The sequence below is a fragment of the Macrobrachium nipponense genome, chromosome 17, assembly GCF_015104395.2.
Source record: "Macrobrachium nipponense isolate FS-2020 chromosome 17, ASM1510439v2, whole genome shotgun sequence".
NCBI classification, from domain to species: Eukaryota; Metazoa; Arthropoda; class Malacostraca; order Decapoda; family Palaemonidae; genus Macrobrachium; species Macrobrachium nipponense.
In genome coordinates, this window is record NC_087210.1 from 69,376,264 (window position 1) to 69,396,263 (window position 20,000).

General features: G+C 36.2%; 1 protein-coding gene across 1 annotated transcript in view; it reads right to left on the bottom strand.

The window, feature by feature from the left end:
- LOC135196299 (uncharacterized) overlaps positions 1-20,000 on the bottom strand; it is a 210,256-nt gene that overhangs the window by 14,885 nt on the left and 175,371 nt on the right. The window contains exons 3-4 of the mRNA XM_064223007.1: positions 11,707-12,132; positions 241-399 (exon numbers count right to left, since the gene is read on the bottom strand). Of these exons, the coding sequence (XP_064079077.1) occupies positions 241-399; positions 11,707-12,132 (585 nt within the window). The remainder of the gene's footprint in view (positions 1-240; positions 400-11,706; positions 12,133-20,000) is intronic.

Consider the following 20,000-nt stretch of genomic DNA (forward strand, 5'->3'; position numbering starts at 1 on the left):
TAGTAAAGAAACTCCTCATATGAATAAACACAAAAAATACAGAGAGAGAGAGAGAGAGAGAGAGAGACAGAGAGAGACAGAGAGAGAGAGAGAGAGAGCGTTATCAGACGAGAGAGAGAGAAGAGAGGGAGAGTACGAGAGGATAGAGAGAGCGTTATCAGACGAGAGTCCTACAATAAGATACCCAGCAGAAGAGGACGAAGCCTTATCACACTCATCTTCGACAGATAAACCACCAACCTTCTTGGCAGAGATCGCAGAAGACGGTCGTGGAGGAGGAGTTGAGGGCCTCGAGGACGAGCTGCTTCTGTAGGATGTAGTTGAGGGGGAAGCACTCGACCCCGCCCGGGGGCACCTGCGCCTCGAAGCCACACTCATGGCACCATACGACCCATACACCTGTGCAGGAGTGGTAGGAAGATGATAAACTATTTAGAGCACATGAATAAAATATAGGTTTTGTATGTAGCTGTAATTTAAAGCAAATTAGTTTCTTAAAAAGTTATAATAAAGAACGAAGAAGAATTGGCATATCATATTGAAGAAATAATGCCTAATGAATTGCGAAGTGTACAGGGTAAAATGCGTGGTTACGACGATAGAAGAAAATAATTAAAAATTCTTAAATGCTGGAAGATATATATTTATGTGAGTAAAGAAACAATAAAAGAACATACCCCGCAAGCACAAATTGATATATATATATATATATATATATATATATATATATATATACGTATATATACTATATATATATATATATATATAATATATATATATATATATATATATATATGCATACATACAGTTTATAACTATATGTTAAATATAACATATATATATATATATATAATCATAATATATATTATATATGTATGGTATGGTAATAAATATATATATATTAATATATATATATATATAATAATATATATATATATATATATATATCTATATATATTATATATATATATATATATAATATATCTATATATATATATATATACTATATATATATATATAAAATATATATATATAAGAGTAATTATTAAAGAAAAATCCCAGCCATATATAAAAAAAAATTAAAACTCAGTCAAGAACTAACAACACCACCACTGACATTTGACCGAGGATTTAATCATGAGTATCTGAATTATCAATAAGCAGAAAAGCAGAGCCATGGAACGGAAAAGAAATAAATAATCCTTTTCCATTTACATAAGTAAATTGTTTAGGGAGTTGAATAACACTGTTGTTACAACGCTAGACGCCATAAAGTGGATTAGTCAATCAATCAATCGCATGTCCTTTTACATCGACAAAGTTCTTAATACTATGTTTACATTTTGTACAATCCTTTTTAGATTCCTGAAAAGAAAACTATTGTGCTGGCTTTGTCTGTCCGGCTGCAGATCTTCAAAACTACTGAAACTAGAGGGCTGCAAATTGGCATGTTGACCATCCACCCTCCAATCACCAAATATACCAAATTGCAGCCCTCTAGCCACAAGAGTTTTTATTTTATTTAAGGTTAAAGTTAGCCATGTTCATGCGTCTGGCAACGATATAGGCCAGGCCACCACCGGGCCGTGGTTGAAGTTTCATGGGCCGCGGCTCATACAGCATTGCACCGAGACCACCGAAAGATAGATCGATTTTCGGCGCATATTTTAAGCTACCAACGGCTTTACGTGACTTCCAAACCACGTCGAGAGTGAATATCGACCACCAGAAATAATCTCTAACCTCTCAATGGAATGCCCGTGAATCGAACTCGCGGTCACCGAGGTAGCAGACAAAGACCATGTTATTCTTTTGTATCGAAGTTGCAACTCTTGCAGTTTTCGGAGGCAAAATTTTAAAAGCGAGTGTATATCAACGGACATTTTTAATTCTTAAATACGCTAAACTATTTAGTGTAACGAGAAAACGAATACTTTTATCTTTACCTACAGAGTAATAATTATTTTCTCAGTTTTGTTTTTTTAAAGAAACGTTAGCATATGTATTTTGCGTGTCGAATCGTTTCCAGAGATAGCTACCGGCCCTCTCATTTCTTTTTTCTTCTTTAACACACTTAAGGACCACCTTTAGGCAAAGGCCACACCGGTTTCATCTAAATCAACTACCAGCCGTCTCTGAACAACAGCTGCGCTGTGAATGTTACAGACTGGCGACTTCTTTTGCTGTGAATCTACTCCTTGTTGGGGAAATGAGTTCCTGGTTCCCACTTAGATGCGCGGTCTTACTAACTATACTCTGTTTTTTTTTCATCTGTCCATCCGCCTGTGGTGATTTTGTATGGTAACACTGCGTCCCGGGCTTTACATAGTTACATTCAACAATAATAATAATATCCTATTTCGAATATTAACGGTGTAATTCGCATACTGTAATTTATTAAAACACTTTTCAGTTGCAAATGTACTCCCAGATATCCTTTTATTTACCTAAAACTTACACATATATAGCGTAACTATTTAAAGCCCGGGACGCAGTGTTATCATACGCAAACACCACAGGCGGATAGACAGATGGAAAAAACCAGAGTATAGTTGCTACCATATACGTACGTACATGCTTCGTAAAACAAAATAATGTTAAACTAAAAGTAAATTGTGCAAAATAAGAAGGGAAAATAATACATATCCTTGAAAAAAACATAACTAAGGGCAAAACGTTCCTGAACTTACAAGGATATTGATTGTTGAAAAGAAACAAGAACATGCCAAAAGCGCAACTTTAGTTTTTCTTTTAGAATATCCAAAGTAATAATAACAGAACAATATGGATGCTAAGAAACGCTATAATATAGGTAATATAAATAAAAAAAATAATGGCAGACGGAACTGGGAAGTAATACTAAATCTACGTTGTCAATAATAATAATAATAATAATAATAATAATAATAATAATAATAATAATAATAATAATAATAAAAACGAAACGCAGAGTAACTTCGCTCAGCTGCAGAATGCATTAAGCGTTCATGAGTTACAGGGTAAAAGAAATATATTTTCGTTGAGAATGTAAGAACTTCCATCTTACTTATTTTAAATATTCAAGGTGTTTTCAGTGATATCATAAAAATAGCAAAAAATGAATTAAAAATTATTTCTCATTATTCTATTTTCATTTCTGAAGTGCTTGAAGCATCTATTGTTAATGAATTCCACATAAAGAAATTGATGAGTTCCGTTTTATTCCCACAAACAGTTTTACATGAACACACGATCACGGACAACTGGCTTCTGTAAATTCAGAAAGCTCATTCTTCGCTTATACGCAGCACATGTATGAGTCCAGTACACGTATTATCAATTCAAATAAAAAAAAAAATTATTTCCTCGCAAATTGGTCGAAGAGATTCTTGTTACTGAAAATAACGATGAGAAAACAAAAGTTTCTCCAAAATTCTCCAGTCATAATAATAATAATAATAATAATAATAATAATAATAATAATATAAGGTGTTTTATTAAACGTAATCGCTGCCTGAGCTGCGTTAATTTTTATAAAGGTTCTTTTCTATTTTTCCAAAATTTTAAAAAAACGGAGAAGAACCTTTATAGAATTAACGCAGCTGAGACAGAAATTACTTTTAATATAACATGTTTAAAAGAGGGTGTACTTTCAGCATATATAATAATAATAATAATAATAATAATAATAATAATAATAATAATAATAATAATAATATAATGTGTTTTATTAAACGTAATATCTGCCTCAGCTGCATTAACTTTATATGGGTTCTTATCTGTTTTTCTAATTATGGTTTTTCATTATTGTACAATCAGGAAAATAGAGAAGAACCTATATAATATTAATGCAGCTGAGGCCGCAATTACTTATAATAAAACATGTTTAAAAAACGGTTTACTTCCAGAATAATAATAATAATAATAATAATAATAATAATAATAATAATAATAATAATAATAATAATAATAATAATAATAATAATAATAATAATAATAATAATAATATTTTCACACGAGTTATTTTAGCGAAATACAGGAAGTGTGCCAGAAAGAAATATGTCTCACAAAACTGTAAATTTCAATTGCAAATAGCGTAACGCTCGATCAAACGCACATTAAAACACCACTTCACATATTTCTTAAAAAGAATTGGCCATCGTAAATTCCTGAAAGAGAAGTCTCGGGAGTAATGTCTTGACAAGAAAGTTCACGGCAAAAGTTATGCAAAGTTAAATGCAATGTAGAAATATATAATTGGTGTTGGGGAAAATTTGTATAAAATAGAGTCCGATGTAACTTTACAAAGGAACAGAGAGAGAGAGAGAGAGAGAGAGATAAAAGTGGAATACGAACGTATATGTGTTTATGTTTTTATATTTATGTATGTATGTTTCCACACACACACATATATATATAATTTTTATATATATATATATATATATATATATATATATATATATATAAGTATATCTATATATATATATATTATATTATATAATATATATATATATATAATAATTTTATAAGTATAATATATCTATATATATATCATATATATATATATATATATATATATATATATATATATAATATATATATATATATATATAAATATATATATACAAACAGCACCACGGTAGCATCCGCAGAAAATCCTGAAATCTCTATTTCTGAGAAAACGAAACTGTTGTCAGTTACCCCGAGGCGCCTTCCGTAAAAAAAAAGAAAAAAAAACCAACGGGAAAACATGGCATTGGGAATGTCAGGAAATAAAAGAAGAAATAAGTAAATAAAAAATAATAATAATCTTTCGTGTTCAGTGTAAATTCTTTAGACTTTATGCTGACATTTTGAGGAACAAGAAGAACGCGAGGAGAAGGAAAACAGGCAGTAGGCGCAGAAGGGGATAAGCTGAGAGAAGCTGTCACAATTCTTTATACTTTTATGTGAAGATGAAAAATTCACGCTGTTTTCTCTCCTTCCGATGACCGCGAGAAAAAAAAACAGAGCACACTGTAATGTCTTCCTCCTCTTCTTTCAGGAAAAATAAGATGAAAAATAAGCTGAAATGAATCCTTCATTTGGGCCGAAGAAAAAGCAGAAAAGGAAACTGCAAAGATTCCCGAGTTCCTCCCGTAAAAAAAAGCGAGTGTAATATTCATCTGCTCTTTCCGCTGTTCAAAAGAAGAAATTGTTTTCTGCCATCTTTTGTTCTTAAGAAAAATGTGAACACGTGACATTTCTTGAGAGAGAAATCAGTGTACTTTATTAACATTTCTGATTATATATGGAAACATATTCAACAGCTTGGAAAGAAAGGGCTTCGCTTATATCCATTTTAGATATAAATAAGGTAAGTCTATACTATTATACAATAATTGATTTGATTTTACGGTAATAATGAAATTATATCGCTTTGATCTGAATATTATTATCTTCCAGGTCTTTGTCAATTTACAGGTTTGGGCTTATATTTATGGACAGTAGGTAACTGATCACCAATAAAAATATATAACGTTATCTTAGGGGGCATAGTATTCAGGGGCTTAGCAATACAAGACAGGGCTCATTCAGGTTAAGTCTGAATGAAAAAATAATAGTGGTGTACAAAAGAGCACAAAATACACAGGGTCTTTACTGATTACCTAAAGTTAGTGATATTTGCACTCACACACAAGCCCACAACCACATATATACGCTCGTACACACACACATACATATATATATATATATATATATATATATATATATATATATATATATATATTATAATATATATGTTAGGAGGCATTGATCTGATAAAATATGTAGGTGGTCAGACAATTAAATAGTCAGGTAAATTAAGTTTATACTATATAGAAATGAAGGAAGTGGAATAAATAATTTTAGTAAGGTAAACTGAAGAAACACGAAAAGTATAACATAACTAACCGAAACAAAAACTTAGAAGCACCAAAACATGCCAGCCACAGGTGATGCATGTTTAGCTGGACTTAGGGCCAGATCTTGGTTTAAAATATGTTTTAAAGGCGCGTTGACACTTGTTGCTTATCGTATCATCGTTGCGTTAACGATACTACAAGGTTAAGTATCCACTTGTTGCGTATCCGCGTGGCGTGTCATCGTTGCGAGGTACGACAGTGCCATTCAGTTTCGTTGCGTGGTGCAATAACGTCATTCAGTTTCGTTGCACGTGCAACAGCGTCATTCAGTTTAACGATGTCATTCGGTTTCGTTGCCCCGGGTGTCGACAGTGCATCAGTTGTTGTGTGGTGCCACACTGTCGTTTGGTTTCCGTTATGTGGTTGCGACAGGTGTCATTCAGTTTTCGTTGTGTGGTGCCACACTGTCGTTTGGTTTCGTTATTTGGTGCGACCAGTGTCATTCATTTTTCGTGGGGTTTGGTGGCCACCTGTCGTGGTTTTCGTTATTGTGGTGGGCACAGTTTGGTCATTCAGTTTCGTTATGTGGTGCGACAGTGTCATTCAGTTTCGTTATGTGGTGCGACAGTGTCATTCAGTTTCGTTATGTGGTGCGACAGTGTCATTCAGTGTCGTTGCGTGGTGCGACAGTGTCATTCAGTTTCGTTGTGTGGTGCCACACTGTCGTTTAGTTTCGTTATGTGGTGCGACAGTGTCATTCAGTTTCGTTATGTAGTGCGACAGTGTCATTCAGTGTCGTTGCGTGGTGCGACAGTGTCTTTCAGTTTCGTTGTGTGTGTTGCACACTGTCGTTAGAGTTTTCGTTATGTGGTGTCGACAGTGTCATTCAGTTTCGTTATGTAGTGCGACAGTGTCATTTCAGTGTCGTTGTCGTGGTGCGACAGTGTCTTTCAGTTTCGTTATGTGGTGCCGACAGTGTCATCGTGTTCGTTATGTGTGCGACAGTGTCATTCATTTTCGTATATTTGGTGCGACCAGTGTCATTCAGTGTCGTTGCGTGGTGCGACCGTGTGTCATTCAGTTTCGTTGTGTGGTGCCACGCTGTCGTTTAGTTTTCGTTATGTGGTGCCGACAGTGTGTCATTCACGTTCGTTATGTAGTTGCTACAAGTGTCCATTCATGTCTTTGCGTGGTGCGACATTGTCTTTCAGTTTTCGTTTCTTGTTGGTTGCGGACATTGTCATTCAGTTTCGTTATGTGGTGCGACAGTGTCATTCAGTTTCGTTATGTGGTGCGACAGTGTCATTCAGTTTCGTTATGTGGTGCGACAGTGTCATTCAGTTTCGTTATGTAGTGCGACAGTGTCATTCAGTTTCGTTATGTAGTGCGACAGTGTCCATTCAGTTTCGTTGTGTAGCGCGAAAGTGTCATTCAGTTTCGTTGCGTAGTGCGACAGTGTCATTCAGTTTCGTTGTGTAGTGCGACAGTGTCATTCAGTTTCGTTGCGTAGTGCGACAGTGTCATTCAGTTTCGTTATGTGGTGCGACAGTGTCATTCAGTTTCGTTGCGCAGTGCGACAGTAGAGCATTTAGTTTCGTTGCGTGGGACAACAGTGTCATTCAGTTTCGTTGTGTGGTGCGAAAGTGTCATTCAGTTTCGTTGCGTAGTGTGACAGTGTCATTCAGTTTCGTTATGTGGTGCGACAGTGTCATTCAGTTTCGTTGCGTGGTGCGACGGTGTCATTCAGTTTCGTTGAGTAGTGCGAGAGTGTCATTCAGTTTCGATATGTGGTGCGACAGTGTCATTAGGTTTCGTTGCGTGGTGCAACAGTGTCATTCAGTTTCGTTATGTGGTGCGACAGTGTCATTCAGTTTTGTTATGTGGTGCGACAGTTTCATTCAGTTTCGTTATGTGGTGGGACAGTGTCATTCAGTTTCGTTATGTGGTGCAACAGTGTCATTCAGTTTCGTTATGTGGTGGGACAGTGTCATTCAGTTTCGTTATGTGGTGCAACAGTGTCATTCAGTTTTGTTATGTGGTGGGACAGTGTCATTCAGTTTCGTTATGTGGTGCGACAGTGTCATTCAGTTTTGTTATGTGGTGCGACAGTTTCATTCAGTTTCGTGTTGTGGTGGGACAGTGTCATTCAGTTTCGTTATGTGGTGCAACAGTGTCATTCAGTTTCGTTGTGTGGTGCGACAGTGTCATTCAGTTTCGTAGTGTAGTGCGACAGTGTCATTCAGTTTCGTTATGTGGTGCGACAGTGTCATTCAGTTTCGTTGCGTGGTGCGACAGTGTCATTCAGTTTCGTTATGTGGCGACAGTGTCATTCAGTTTCATTATGTGGTGCAACAGTATCATTCAGTTCCATTGTGTGGTGTGACAGTGTCATTCAGTTTCGTTATGTGGTGCGACAGTGTCATTCAGTTTCGTTGCGTGGTGCGACAGTGTCATTCAGTTTCGTTAAGTGGTACGACAGTGTCATTCAGTTTCGTTCCGAGGTACGACAGTGTCATTCAGTTTCGTTGTGTGGTGCAACAGTGTCATTCAGTTTCGTTGCGTGGTGCGACAGTGTCATTCAGTTTCGTGGCATTGTGTGACAGTGTCATTCAGTTTCGTTGTGTGGTGCAACAGTGTCATTCAGTTTCGTTATGTGGTGCGACAGTGTCATTCAGTTTCGTTAAGTGGTACGACAGTGTCATTCAGTTTCGTTATGTGGTGCGACAGTGTCATTCAGTTTCGTTATGTGGTGCGACAGTGTCATTCAGTTTCGTTATGTGGTGCGACAGTGTCATTCAGTTTCGTTATGTGGTGCGACAGTGTCATTCAGTTTCGTTACGTGGTGCGACAGTGTCATTCAGTTTCATTATGTGGTGCGACAGTATCATTCAGTTCCGTTGTGTGGTGCGACAGTGTCATTCAGTTTCGTTATGTGGTGCGACAGTGTCATTCAGTTTCGTTCCAAAGTGCGACATTGTCATTCAGTTTCCGTCGCGTGGTCTGGAGCAGTGTCAATGCAGTGTTTATGTGAGTTTGCGTCAGTCATTTGCAGTTTCGTTTATGTGCATTCAGTTTCGTTGCAGTGAGTGTTACAGTGTCATTCAGTGTCGTTGTGTGGTGTGACAGTGTCATTCAGTTGTCGTTGCGTGGTGTGACAGTGTCATTCAGTTTCGTTATGTGGTGCGACAGTCATTCAGTTTCGTTATGTGGTGCATTCAGTTTCGTTATGTGGTGTGACAGTGTCATTCAGTGTCGTTGTGTGGTGTGACAGTGTCATTCAGTTTCGTTGCGTAGTGCAACAGTGTCATTCAGTTTCGTTGCATAGTGCAACAGTAGAGCATTCAGTTTCGTTGCGTGGTAAGACAGTGTCATTCAGTTTCGTTGCATAGTGCGACAGTGTCATTCAGTTTCGTTATGTGGTGCAACAGTGTCATTTAGTTTCGTTGCGTAGGGCGACAGTGTCATTCAGTTTCGTTTTGTGGTACGCCAGTGTCATTCAGTTTCGTTGTGTGGTGCTACAGTTTCATTCAGTTTCATTGCGTAGTGCGACAGTGTCATTCAGTTTCGTTATGTGGTGCGACAGTGTCATTCAGTTTCGTTGAGTAGTGATACAGTGTCATTCAGTTTCGTTGCGTGGTGCAACAGTGTCATTTAGTTTCGTTATGTGGTGTGACAGTGTCATTCAGTTTCGTTGCGTGGTGCAACAGTGTCATTCAGTTTCGTTGCGTGGTGCGACAGTGTCATTCAGTTTCGTTGTGTGGTGCGACAGTGTCATTCAGTTTCGTTATGTGGTGCAACAGTGTCATTCGGTTTCTTTTTGGCTGAACTTGCAACGGAATAACGACACTCCCCCATTCCTCTCGAGACTATGCTAACTATGAATCATTCTTTTAATATGACGGCAAAAATCAGAAAAATGGCCGATCGAGTCCATTGTGCATCTTTGTCTCCTATCATGAAAAGCAGCGGTTGAACGTGTTCCTGTCCTCACTAATACACAATGATGATACGATACGAGGATATACAACATAGTACTATGTGTATGCGCTGCACACAACGGTAACTGACACACGCATCGCATGTGCTTTATAAGAGATATATATATATATATATATATATATATATATATATATATATATATATGTATGTATGTATGTATAATACGCATGCATTCGTTAATCTGGTCGATCACGCTTCGGAACATAATTTTCAAGAAAATATTTTGCAAATACTGAACGTGTACTTATGAAATCTTTAAGAAAAATGAATCTCGCTTTTAAACCATTATGGCCGCTCCTCAGCACGAACGCAATATCCGGCGGGGCCATTAAGGACACTCGTCAACGCTTCATTTCAACCGCAGCGGAATTACCCCAACAACATATGACATATTTGTCACTTCTAACGCGACCGTTCGTTTCAGGGGGATTGACTCAGGGCCTTTAAAACGACGAGTTGCGAGCAGTTAGCCTTGAAAGCTCACGGCTATCTGGACTCTTCCTGTGCCTTCATATTTTTCCCAGTTTTTATTCTTAGGCCGACGGGACCAATAACTTGAGCCCTTGATCTCTCTCAGGGTGGAGGAAAATACGTGACGAATAGGAAGGGGAAATGTCACCCGAAATATTGCGATCTTGTCAATATCGTTTTCTATATACTAATTGAAAAAATAAACTCGTTTAGCAAGCTTCCTTAGAGTAAGAAGCTTACTATATGTCAAAGATAAGAATAAAAACCAAAACTAGAGTAAAGGAATAGAAAACGAATCACAATTAAAGAGCTTATAAAACATAAACTAAAACCTAGGAAGGCGTGCTGTGTCTATCAAGTTTACCATCCCAAAACCAATTTTATTCATTTTTATTTATTCATTTTTATTTATTTATATTTATTTGATTATTTATTTATTTTTATTTAACTATTTAGTAAAAGTAAAGGTAAAGTTTCTATGGCTAAGCAGATTATTATATTTTCCACTGAATTTTAGGCCTCTATTTGGAACAGGAGAGGGCGCTGATGATAACGAAGATATAATAGCATAGGCTGCCCGTCTTTAATTAATCTGTTGGATCAACGTTACATAATACTATGAAGATAACTTCTACTTCGCTTCATATTAACATATAAACATCTTAACTAGAGTATACTTATTTTTTGGGGGGGTTGTAGGGGGGGGAGAGCTAAAAAACGAGCGTTTTTTCTTCGGGATTAAAATCGGTTACAGAAGAATAAGAGTTTCATTCCATAGGTGTTCATCTTAAGACGTAAGTATATCTGGGGAGTCGATAAATTTCCTGTCATACTCACGAAGATTTGAACAAGCTCATTCTTTACTTCCTTCCAGCTTGATAAAATGCAGTCTACTGGGCTGCTAAAGTTGAATATGCTTGTGAAATTATTAAATAAATAGAAGGAGGGTAATATTAGTCCCCTTATGAAAGTGAAGTACACGGAGACATCAGAGATAAAGATAGAAGAAAGTGAGACGTGTCAAATGAAATTAGGAGTTGAATCCTAATTATAAGTTATAAGTGCCATGGCAGATGAAAAGGCACAAGTTTTGACTCGAATAAAGAAAAAGAATTGGAATTTCTCAAAGGAAAAAATTTAAAACGAAGAGAGACAAACAATGAATATGGATTAAAGAAAATGTGAACAATCTTTTAACTGTTTCTTAGGAAAAGAAGAAAGGAAAAATAAATTCTAAACATTTCCTATACCTTCAAAGCTCAGTTAGAAAAGGAGACGGTTAAGCATGATGAACAAGGACTGATATAAAGAAAGGCGAGCATCCTGAATACCGACACGGAGATTCCTCCTAATGAGATCAAATTAAACAAACCTTTATTCCTGTTCACACTCTCACAGCTGGAAGACCTGCCACTTGACCTCGTCTTCGAAGAACCCCTCGAATCCAGAGTACTGGAGGGGGAGGCCACGTCGTTCTCGGGACACGATGCTACTGGGGGCGGGGGAGGGGGAGGCAAGGAAGCGTCCGTGGGCGTGTGAACCGGCGAGGGCGTGGGCGTGACGGTCATCTTGGGCGAGGTGGGTCTGGTGGGTGCGTTCGAAGGGACGTTTGGAGACAGGTTCGTCAGGAGCTCGATGACCGAATCCAAGTCCTCGGACGCTGCTGCTAATTTGTCTTGGTGCTGTTGGTTTTCCGACTGGTGATGGTGATGGTGCTGTTTTTGATGGTGGTGATGGTGGAGGTGATGGTGGTGGTGGTGGTGGTGATGCTGGGGGTCTTGCTGAGATGTTTGATTTCCTGAGGAAAATGGAGAGAAGACTTTTACTGGCTACAGAATATTCAGTGTGCTGCATCACCACAACAGAAAAACGGAAAAATAACATTAAAAGTAAACAAAACAAAACTAGCGACAATACTACCTATAAACAACACTGGAAATTATAAAAGAAGAATACAAAATTGTTTGTTACAGTTTTATTTTTAATGCCAATATGTATCCTTATTATGGTTAAACAGTAGTTGTCAGCATTTCCAAAAGCCTTCTCAACTTTAGGAGGTGTTTCCATTACTGTCTTTGAGTTTACCCACAGCCTTTTTAGTGTTCTGTAAAAGAAAACTATTGAGACGCTTTGTCTGTCTGTCCGCACTTTTTCTGTCCGCCCTCAGATCTCAAAAACTACTGAGGCTCGAGGGCTGCAAATTGGTATGTTGGTCATCCACCCTCCAATCATCAAACATACCAAATTGCAGCCCTCTAACCTCAGTAGTTTTTATTCTATCCAAGGTTAAAGTTAGCCATGGTCGTCCTTTTGGCAACAAAACCTCACAGGCCACCATTGCGGAGTGAGAGTTTCATGGGCCGCGACCAATACAGCATTATACCGGGACCACCGAAAGATAGATCCATCTTTGGTGGCCTTGGTTAAATGCTGTACAGGAAACTCGATTGCGCCGAAGAAACTTCGGAGCATTTTTTACTGGTTCGATTCTCTTTTCGCTTTTGATGCAATATTCTCTCCATCCATTAGATTAAATGATTACAGTGTTTTCTGAATCTCCTTGAGGACAAGAATAAGAAGACTGACTTTTCTTAGGATAAGAGTGAATCGGCTCTTTAGGGATTAAGCTTAAAGCATCGTTAAATAAGAACATAAGGCTGGTATTATAATGCCACAATAAGACAGCTTCAAGTCATAAGATGACCAAAATCAAAGTCAAGAATTGTGGAAATATAACAGCTTGCTTTCTATTTAGATGCAAAGTAAAGTTCTGCGGGTAGGTTGAAAGTGAAATAAATAATAAATAAATAAAACTGAATATCATACGAAAATTATATTAAAACAAAAAATAAAGACAACGCTTACAAGGATAATTATTATCTAACCAGGAAATATGCAATAAAGATCAACGGATAAATAAGCATATAAAAATCCCCTGAATATCTTATAGGGTTCTTCGTATGCTGCGACGCTCTGCTACCGTCCGTCCTCTCCATATCGAAAGCAGTTACGCAACTAGCCAAGATTCGGAACAACTCTTTCCCTATTGGCTAGCGCTTGGCAGAGCTATATTCTCTGTCATCGAGGAAATGGTCTGCGCTTCGTTGCTGTTTGGTTCTTGACGACGTATCGAGATGATTGGGCATTATTTTGCTTGTTTCTTCTATTTTTTCACGTCGATGTACTCAAAATCATGTGACATGTCTTTCCGTCGTTTATCACATTCATATACATACAGTTTTATATATATATACATACATATATATATATGTATATATATATATATATATATATATATATATATATATAATATATCAATGTCTTTTACTGTAATACAACAATATATGTGAAGATAAAAGGCCCATAAAACGTTGCAAATAGTGTTTTATGAGGCCTTTTATCTTCATATATATATATATATATTTTATATATATCTATATATATATAGATATATATTAAAGAATTTAATAATTATATCTATTTTATATATATATATATATATATATATGAAAATAAAAGGCCCATAAAACAGTATTTGCAACGTTCAAAATAGTGTCAAAAATATATATATATATATAATATATATATATATATATATATATATATATATATATATATATATATATATTATTGAAGATAAAAGGCCCATAAACAGTATTTGCAACGTTCAAATAGTGTTCAAAATTTAATATATTATATATATATATATATATAAATATATATATATATAATATGTATTAAGTACAATACATATATGCACACAAATATTATTCATATAAGTAAAATATATATATATATATAGCTTATTATACACAAGTAAATACATACATAATAATTCACGCATACAACAAACACACACACAAACATACACACATACACACACACACACACACACACACACACACACATATATATATATATATATATATATATATATATATATATATATATATATATATGTGTGTGTGTAATATATGTACTATGTACATAATACATTTTAGCAGCAATGTATACTGCCTATAATACAGATTAAATATACACTCTGTAATATTAGTTTACGAATAATTTCTAACATTTGTTTCAAGTTTTCATGAACACAATAATGCTATCTTGTGACATTTGCAGTGTTCACTGTTTACGTGTTGCTACGAGAACTATTCCCAGTGGGGGCTTACAAGTACACTAGTACGGTATACGAATGTATAAACTCAGTAAAAACAGAAGTGATTTCTAGAAATAGAAGAATTCAAGTTTTCACAGTAAAGGCCAGTGAGGACCCTTGTATAAAAGAGCAAACAACCAACGATTTTACTTAAAGAAAAAGTAAATAATGCATTTTTGGGTATATGCAGTCTAAAGTAATGGTTATTCCAAGGGAAATAGAAATGTGATTCACCTGCCAACATCAGACAGATAACCCTAGAAAAAATATTTCTCCGATTTACTGAAAATATAATAGGATTATGTCGCCTCCTGACCCTCTTTCATTATTCTACTGATTTATTTTGTCACCGTTAATTCGAGGTACTGTACCCTGTGGTTAAGCTATAGTAGATTCACATCAACCGTGCATTTTATGTCTAGGCCAATCCCTTACGACGCTCCTGATTGGCTGTTGATATGCCAATCACGGGCTGGAAACGGTCAGTCTCTCCCGAGAGTTCACATAGGCCGGATGTATGTTCCACCTCTCTTTAAAGACACGTCTTTCAAAAGTATCCCTCAGGAGAGGTGGAACATACATCCTGCCTATGTGAACTCTGGAGAGAGACTGAGAGTTTCCAGCCCTGTGATTGGCTTATCAACAGCCAATCAGGAGAGTCGTAGGGGACTAGCCTAGATATCAAATGAATGGTTGATGTGAATAGGTACTATAGTAACATAAATCCTGATATGAAAAGTAACGTTGACTATTCGGCCATTTCTCTCTCTGACTAAAACAACAAAATCAACAGCCGTAACCCCCGTAGGGAGGTAGCGCCGTCTGTGCACCTTATGCGGTGCACTGCAGGCGTTACTTAAGGTTCTTTGCAGCATCCCTTCGGCCCCTAGCTGCAACCACTTTCGCTCCTTTAACTTTACTTCCTTCCCTATTCTCCTTCTTCCATCTTACTTTCCACCTTCTCTTAACAATTGTTTCATAGTGCAACTGCGAGGTTTTCCTCCTGTTACACCTTTCAAGCCTTTTACTGTCAATTTCCGTTTCAGCACTTAATGACCTCATAGGTCCCAATGCTTGGCCTTTGGCCTGAATTCTATACTCAGTTCAATTCAACAGCCATAACTTTGCTATTACTCGTTACAAGGATGACGATGACAATAACATCAATGAAAAGCAACACCTGCAACGATAAGAGTAATCTTAGTAGGAGTTAATATGCTTAAATCTGCTAACAACCGTTTCCATTTTAAGACACGGCGGCTCCAGAACTTTCATTTACACGAACTCCCCCAGGACCCTTTCCCCCCCGGGGCTTTTTGGCCCACACATGATAAATATTCATGCCATAGCTGACGATATCATTCTTTCGCCTTGTGGACGATTCGGACAACGGTTATTGTTTCCAGAGTCTCCCACGCTACTAGCAGCCACGTTTTATATTCGTTTCTTTATTTCGCCTACATAAATAAAGCACGATTGTAAATTGTAACTCTGTTCAACGTCTCTTCAAAAGAATAAAATATCTTCTCCTTCAAAGTCTCCGGGAAAATCATAAGAAAGATCTACAAAAGTTCATGTAATTTCTTATAAAAAGAAAACGACTGTCGACGTTAAAGGCAACTGGAGTTAAAATGCATAAAAAAAAAAAAAATTGACACCAAAAATTCTATGAATTTGGTTAGATCCTTTAAAGCGGAAGGAACCAAATTCGTGGGGCTGACACCAACGAGAAGTTTAGGCACAAAAATAACAAAATGAAAAAAAATAAAAACACACGATAAAACTCAAGAAGATTATAACTTATATTAATAAAATTAGGGCAATTTCCTTCTAACGTTAAATACAAAAAACACGAACAAATGAGTAATTAAAATCATAAGAGCCTTTTCTTTTACCAATAAAATAGAGGTTTGTTTCCATTTTCATGCGAGATTTATTTAATGTGAAATTCTGTCAAATGAATTACCTTACAGACAAATCAGTGATGTCTGTCATGAGATTCCTGTTCTCATTGACAAATTATCCCGGAATATGTCAATGGCTTCCGCATCCGACATCAAAATGATTTATTTGTGTTACAGTTTAAAGTTTTCTTGACTTTTTAGTTACTGTACATCATACCGGTTTTTTAATAGTTATGTCTCCCATTTCTTTTGGAACGTATCTCATGTTTCGAAATGCTTTATTAATGTTATAGTTTAAAGTTTTCTTGATTTATTAGTTACTGTATATCATACAAGTTTTTTAATAGTTATATCTCCAATTTCTTTTGAAACACTTCTTATGTTTCTAAATGATTTTCGCTCTTGGCAATACTTATTGAATGGGTTGGGTGTCGAGTATTCAAAAGTATTTTTTTTTTCCGTATCTCTCACTCCTTTCATCTATATTCATCTTTTTACCCACGTGTAATTACAGTTTCACTTGTTTACTATTGGGGACCAGTACTTGATTCTGCTCACTCTCTCTCTCTGTCTCTTTCTCTCTCTCTCTCTGTCTCTCTCTATAAGCTTGATTCTGCTGTGCTCGCTCTCTCTCTCTCTCTCTCTCTCTCTCTCTCTCTCTCTCTCTTCTCTCTCTCTCTCTCTCTCTCTCCAATAGCTGAAGTTCAAAACTACGCCTAATATCATTCCATATTCTTCTGCTGAAGTGTTCCCTAATTAATTTGATAACGCCACAGCTTGAACATGGATTTTAATGGAAGACTGACAAAGGGGGGAACACGGTTCAAAACAGAAATGACTGAATTTCACAAATGACCTATTTTCAGCTACAGCATAAAATGTTGAACACGTATTCGCCGGGGTCACAGCAGGACCAGATTTGACTGTGGAATTTAATAAATGTTTCCGCGTGCTGGTTACTATATTTTCCCATTCTGAAGAGTGTACTGCATATCTAATATCATATCCTCCTCAAATAATGACAAAATCAACTGTAATGGAAAGATAGTTCCTGTATTAGATATTTTTTAAAATATGAATTTCTTGTTTTATATGAATTATTTCCATCCAGTTTTCCGTTGGAGATCGAGTGTGTTATATCCCTTTCTACACAAACTATACTTTATTTTTTGATTTCCCCAACAAAGGCATTTGACAGAATTCATGGAAGTGCCAAAGCTTTTTGTGGTTTGAGAGATAAATTTCCCATTTCACAAACTCTGAAACTCTGGCACTATAGCTGATACGTTCCCATCAGTTATTAATATCTGCCTATTTATATTATAGATATGTAGACAGACATGTGAAGGGACTACTTAATATATATATATATATATATATATATATATTATACACACACATATATATATATATATATGTGTGTGTGTGTGTGTGTGTGTGTGTGTGTGTGTGTGTGTGGAAGGTGATGTGAGACATGTAAAAAAGTATAGCAAATATCGATTGAAGAAAAAAAAACATTCCCAGAAGTTTAAATCATAGACATACATTGATGTTGAAATTGATGGTGAAACATTTAAGATAATTCTATTAAAAGTCAATATTAATTATAAACATTAAATCAATTAAAGACGTACATAAAACTTTCTAAACAAAATTTCCATAAAATTTCTAACTTATTATTTAAATCTAATCATAAAAACTTAAAATTTAATCATGAGTTTGATAACAATCCTGGAATGAATAATTTATACAAGAAAGATGAAAGTTAAGGTTACAAACTCTACGGAAAACCAACACCATGTTTCACTTACAATTTCATTGCGAGCAGCTGGCATACCTTCACCGGCTTCAGTTGTTTGCATGCTAAGAATTCATTCGAACATTATCCGATTTGAATGCTGATGGGGAAATGAAACACCCACCAAATTAGTTACGACTCTTTTGACATGAAATATTTGTCAGAAAAAATGTACCCAACGCTCTGCACTCACTCGATATTAATCAGTATTGCACCCGAGAGAGAGAGAGAGAGAGAGAGAGAGAGAGAGAGAGAGAGAGAGATACCGATACCCCTTTCTGAACATCCACATTAATCCCTCTGGACAAAAGAAAAATGGACAAAATATTGAAATGACCCAGAAAAAAATCCAGGTACCAAATCTACCAGATTACCATTGATTATTTTAGTAGTGATTTCACAGCTGAACCTGATGCCAGATGGGCCTCGCTTCGCTGATATCCCAAAAGGGCTCGGGTCCTCGTTGCTTTGCAGATTTACTATTAACACAAAATCTCTCTTGCTTAAAACAACTCCACTATGATAGACATGTTTCCGGGCATGTTACTAATGACTTCCAGAGGAAAATGGGATTGGTTGTTAAATTTTAAACCAGCATCAGAATATCCGGAATCTACCATTTAAAGAATGTATTCATTAATTGATGATTTTATGCATGGACTGACATGCAATGAAAACATTATATAATGTAACCATTCGTAAACATTCGTAATTGAATTCCGACTACCAATGACATTTAAAACTGAATGCGCAAGACTGACCTATCAGAAGAAAACAACTAACCTCGCCTTCGAATGCGTCTGATACGTTTTGTTTTGCAAATTATTGTGACAAGACATTACGAATCATGATGTCATTCATGAGCGGCCGGGGATCGAGAAATTCATTCAATTACTGTTCCCTTCGACAAAAAATTTCCTATCACACAACGCTAACGTTCCTAAGAAACAGGAGAGTTTTCGCATAGGTAATTCCAATCAAGTATTTCCTACTACTTGATAAGACGTTTCTATCAAGCAAAAAGTAGGAAACTGGTTAAGTGAAGACGCGCTTATGATTTAAAGAACTCAACCGGGACGATCCAAGCAAGAAGGGCGTTTTTGTGAGTCTACTCGCTTCTCGTCTAGTTCAATAGGTCAATGGGACGTCCCAAAAATCGAGTACGAAAAATTACGTTAGAGCGCCATTCCTAAATAACACAACAGTTTATCTTTTTAAGTAGGACGTTTCCCACTAAGAATTACCAAGTATTAACCTCAAACAGGACGTGCTTGTTCAGACTTCCTTTTTCCGTGTCCGACCCAGAGGTGACATTTTCTGACAAGCAGAAAATAAATTCTTCGGTAGGATATGATCTCTCTCTCTCTCTCTCTCTCTCTCTCTCTCTCTCTCTCTCTCTCTCATTGTGAACTGTTTTCTTCTTTTAGGTTGGAGTTGACTACAACCTAAAGCATTCATGTTGATCTACGAGGGAAAATTCATTCTACTTAATAGACGATTTTTTGTTTTTTGCTTTTTTTTATTTTTTTATGTTTTGTTTATATTTAGAATGAAAATATTATGCCCAGGAAATTATAAATTCAGACGCGACTTCATAATAATATTGTAATTATGATATTCTGTTGTGCTTAGTATTTGTAAGTCATGTAAAATAATTTAAATGTTCAGATATTCAAGTTGTGTCATTTAAGCAGCAGCAACAGAAAGAGAGAGAGAGAGAGAGAGAGAGAGAGAGAGAGAGAGAGAGAGAGAGGTACATGTTAACTGTATCATTGAAGCCTACAACTAACCGATATACATAA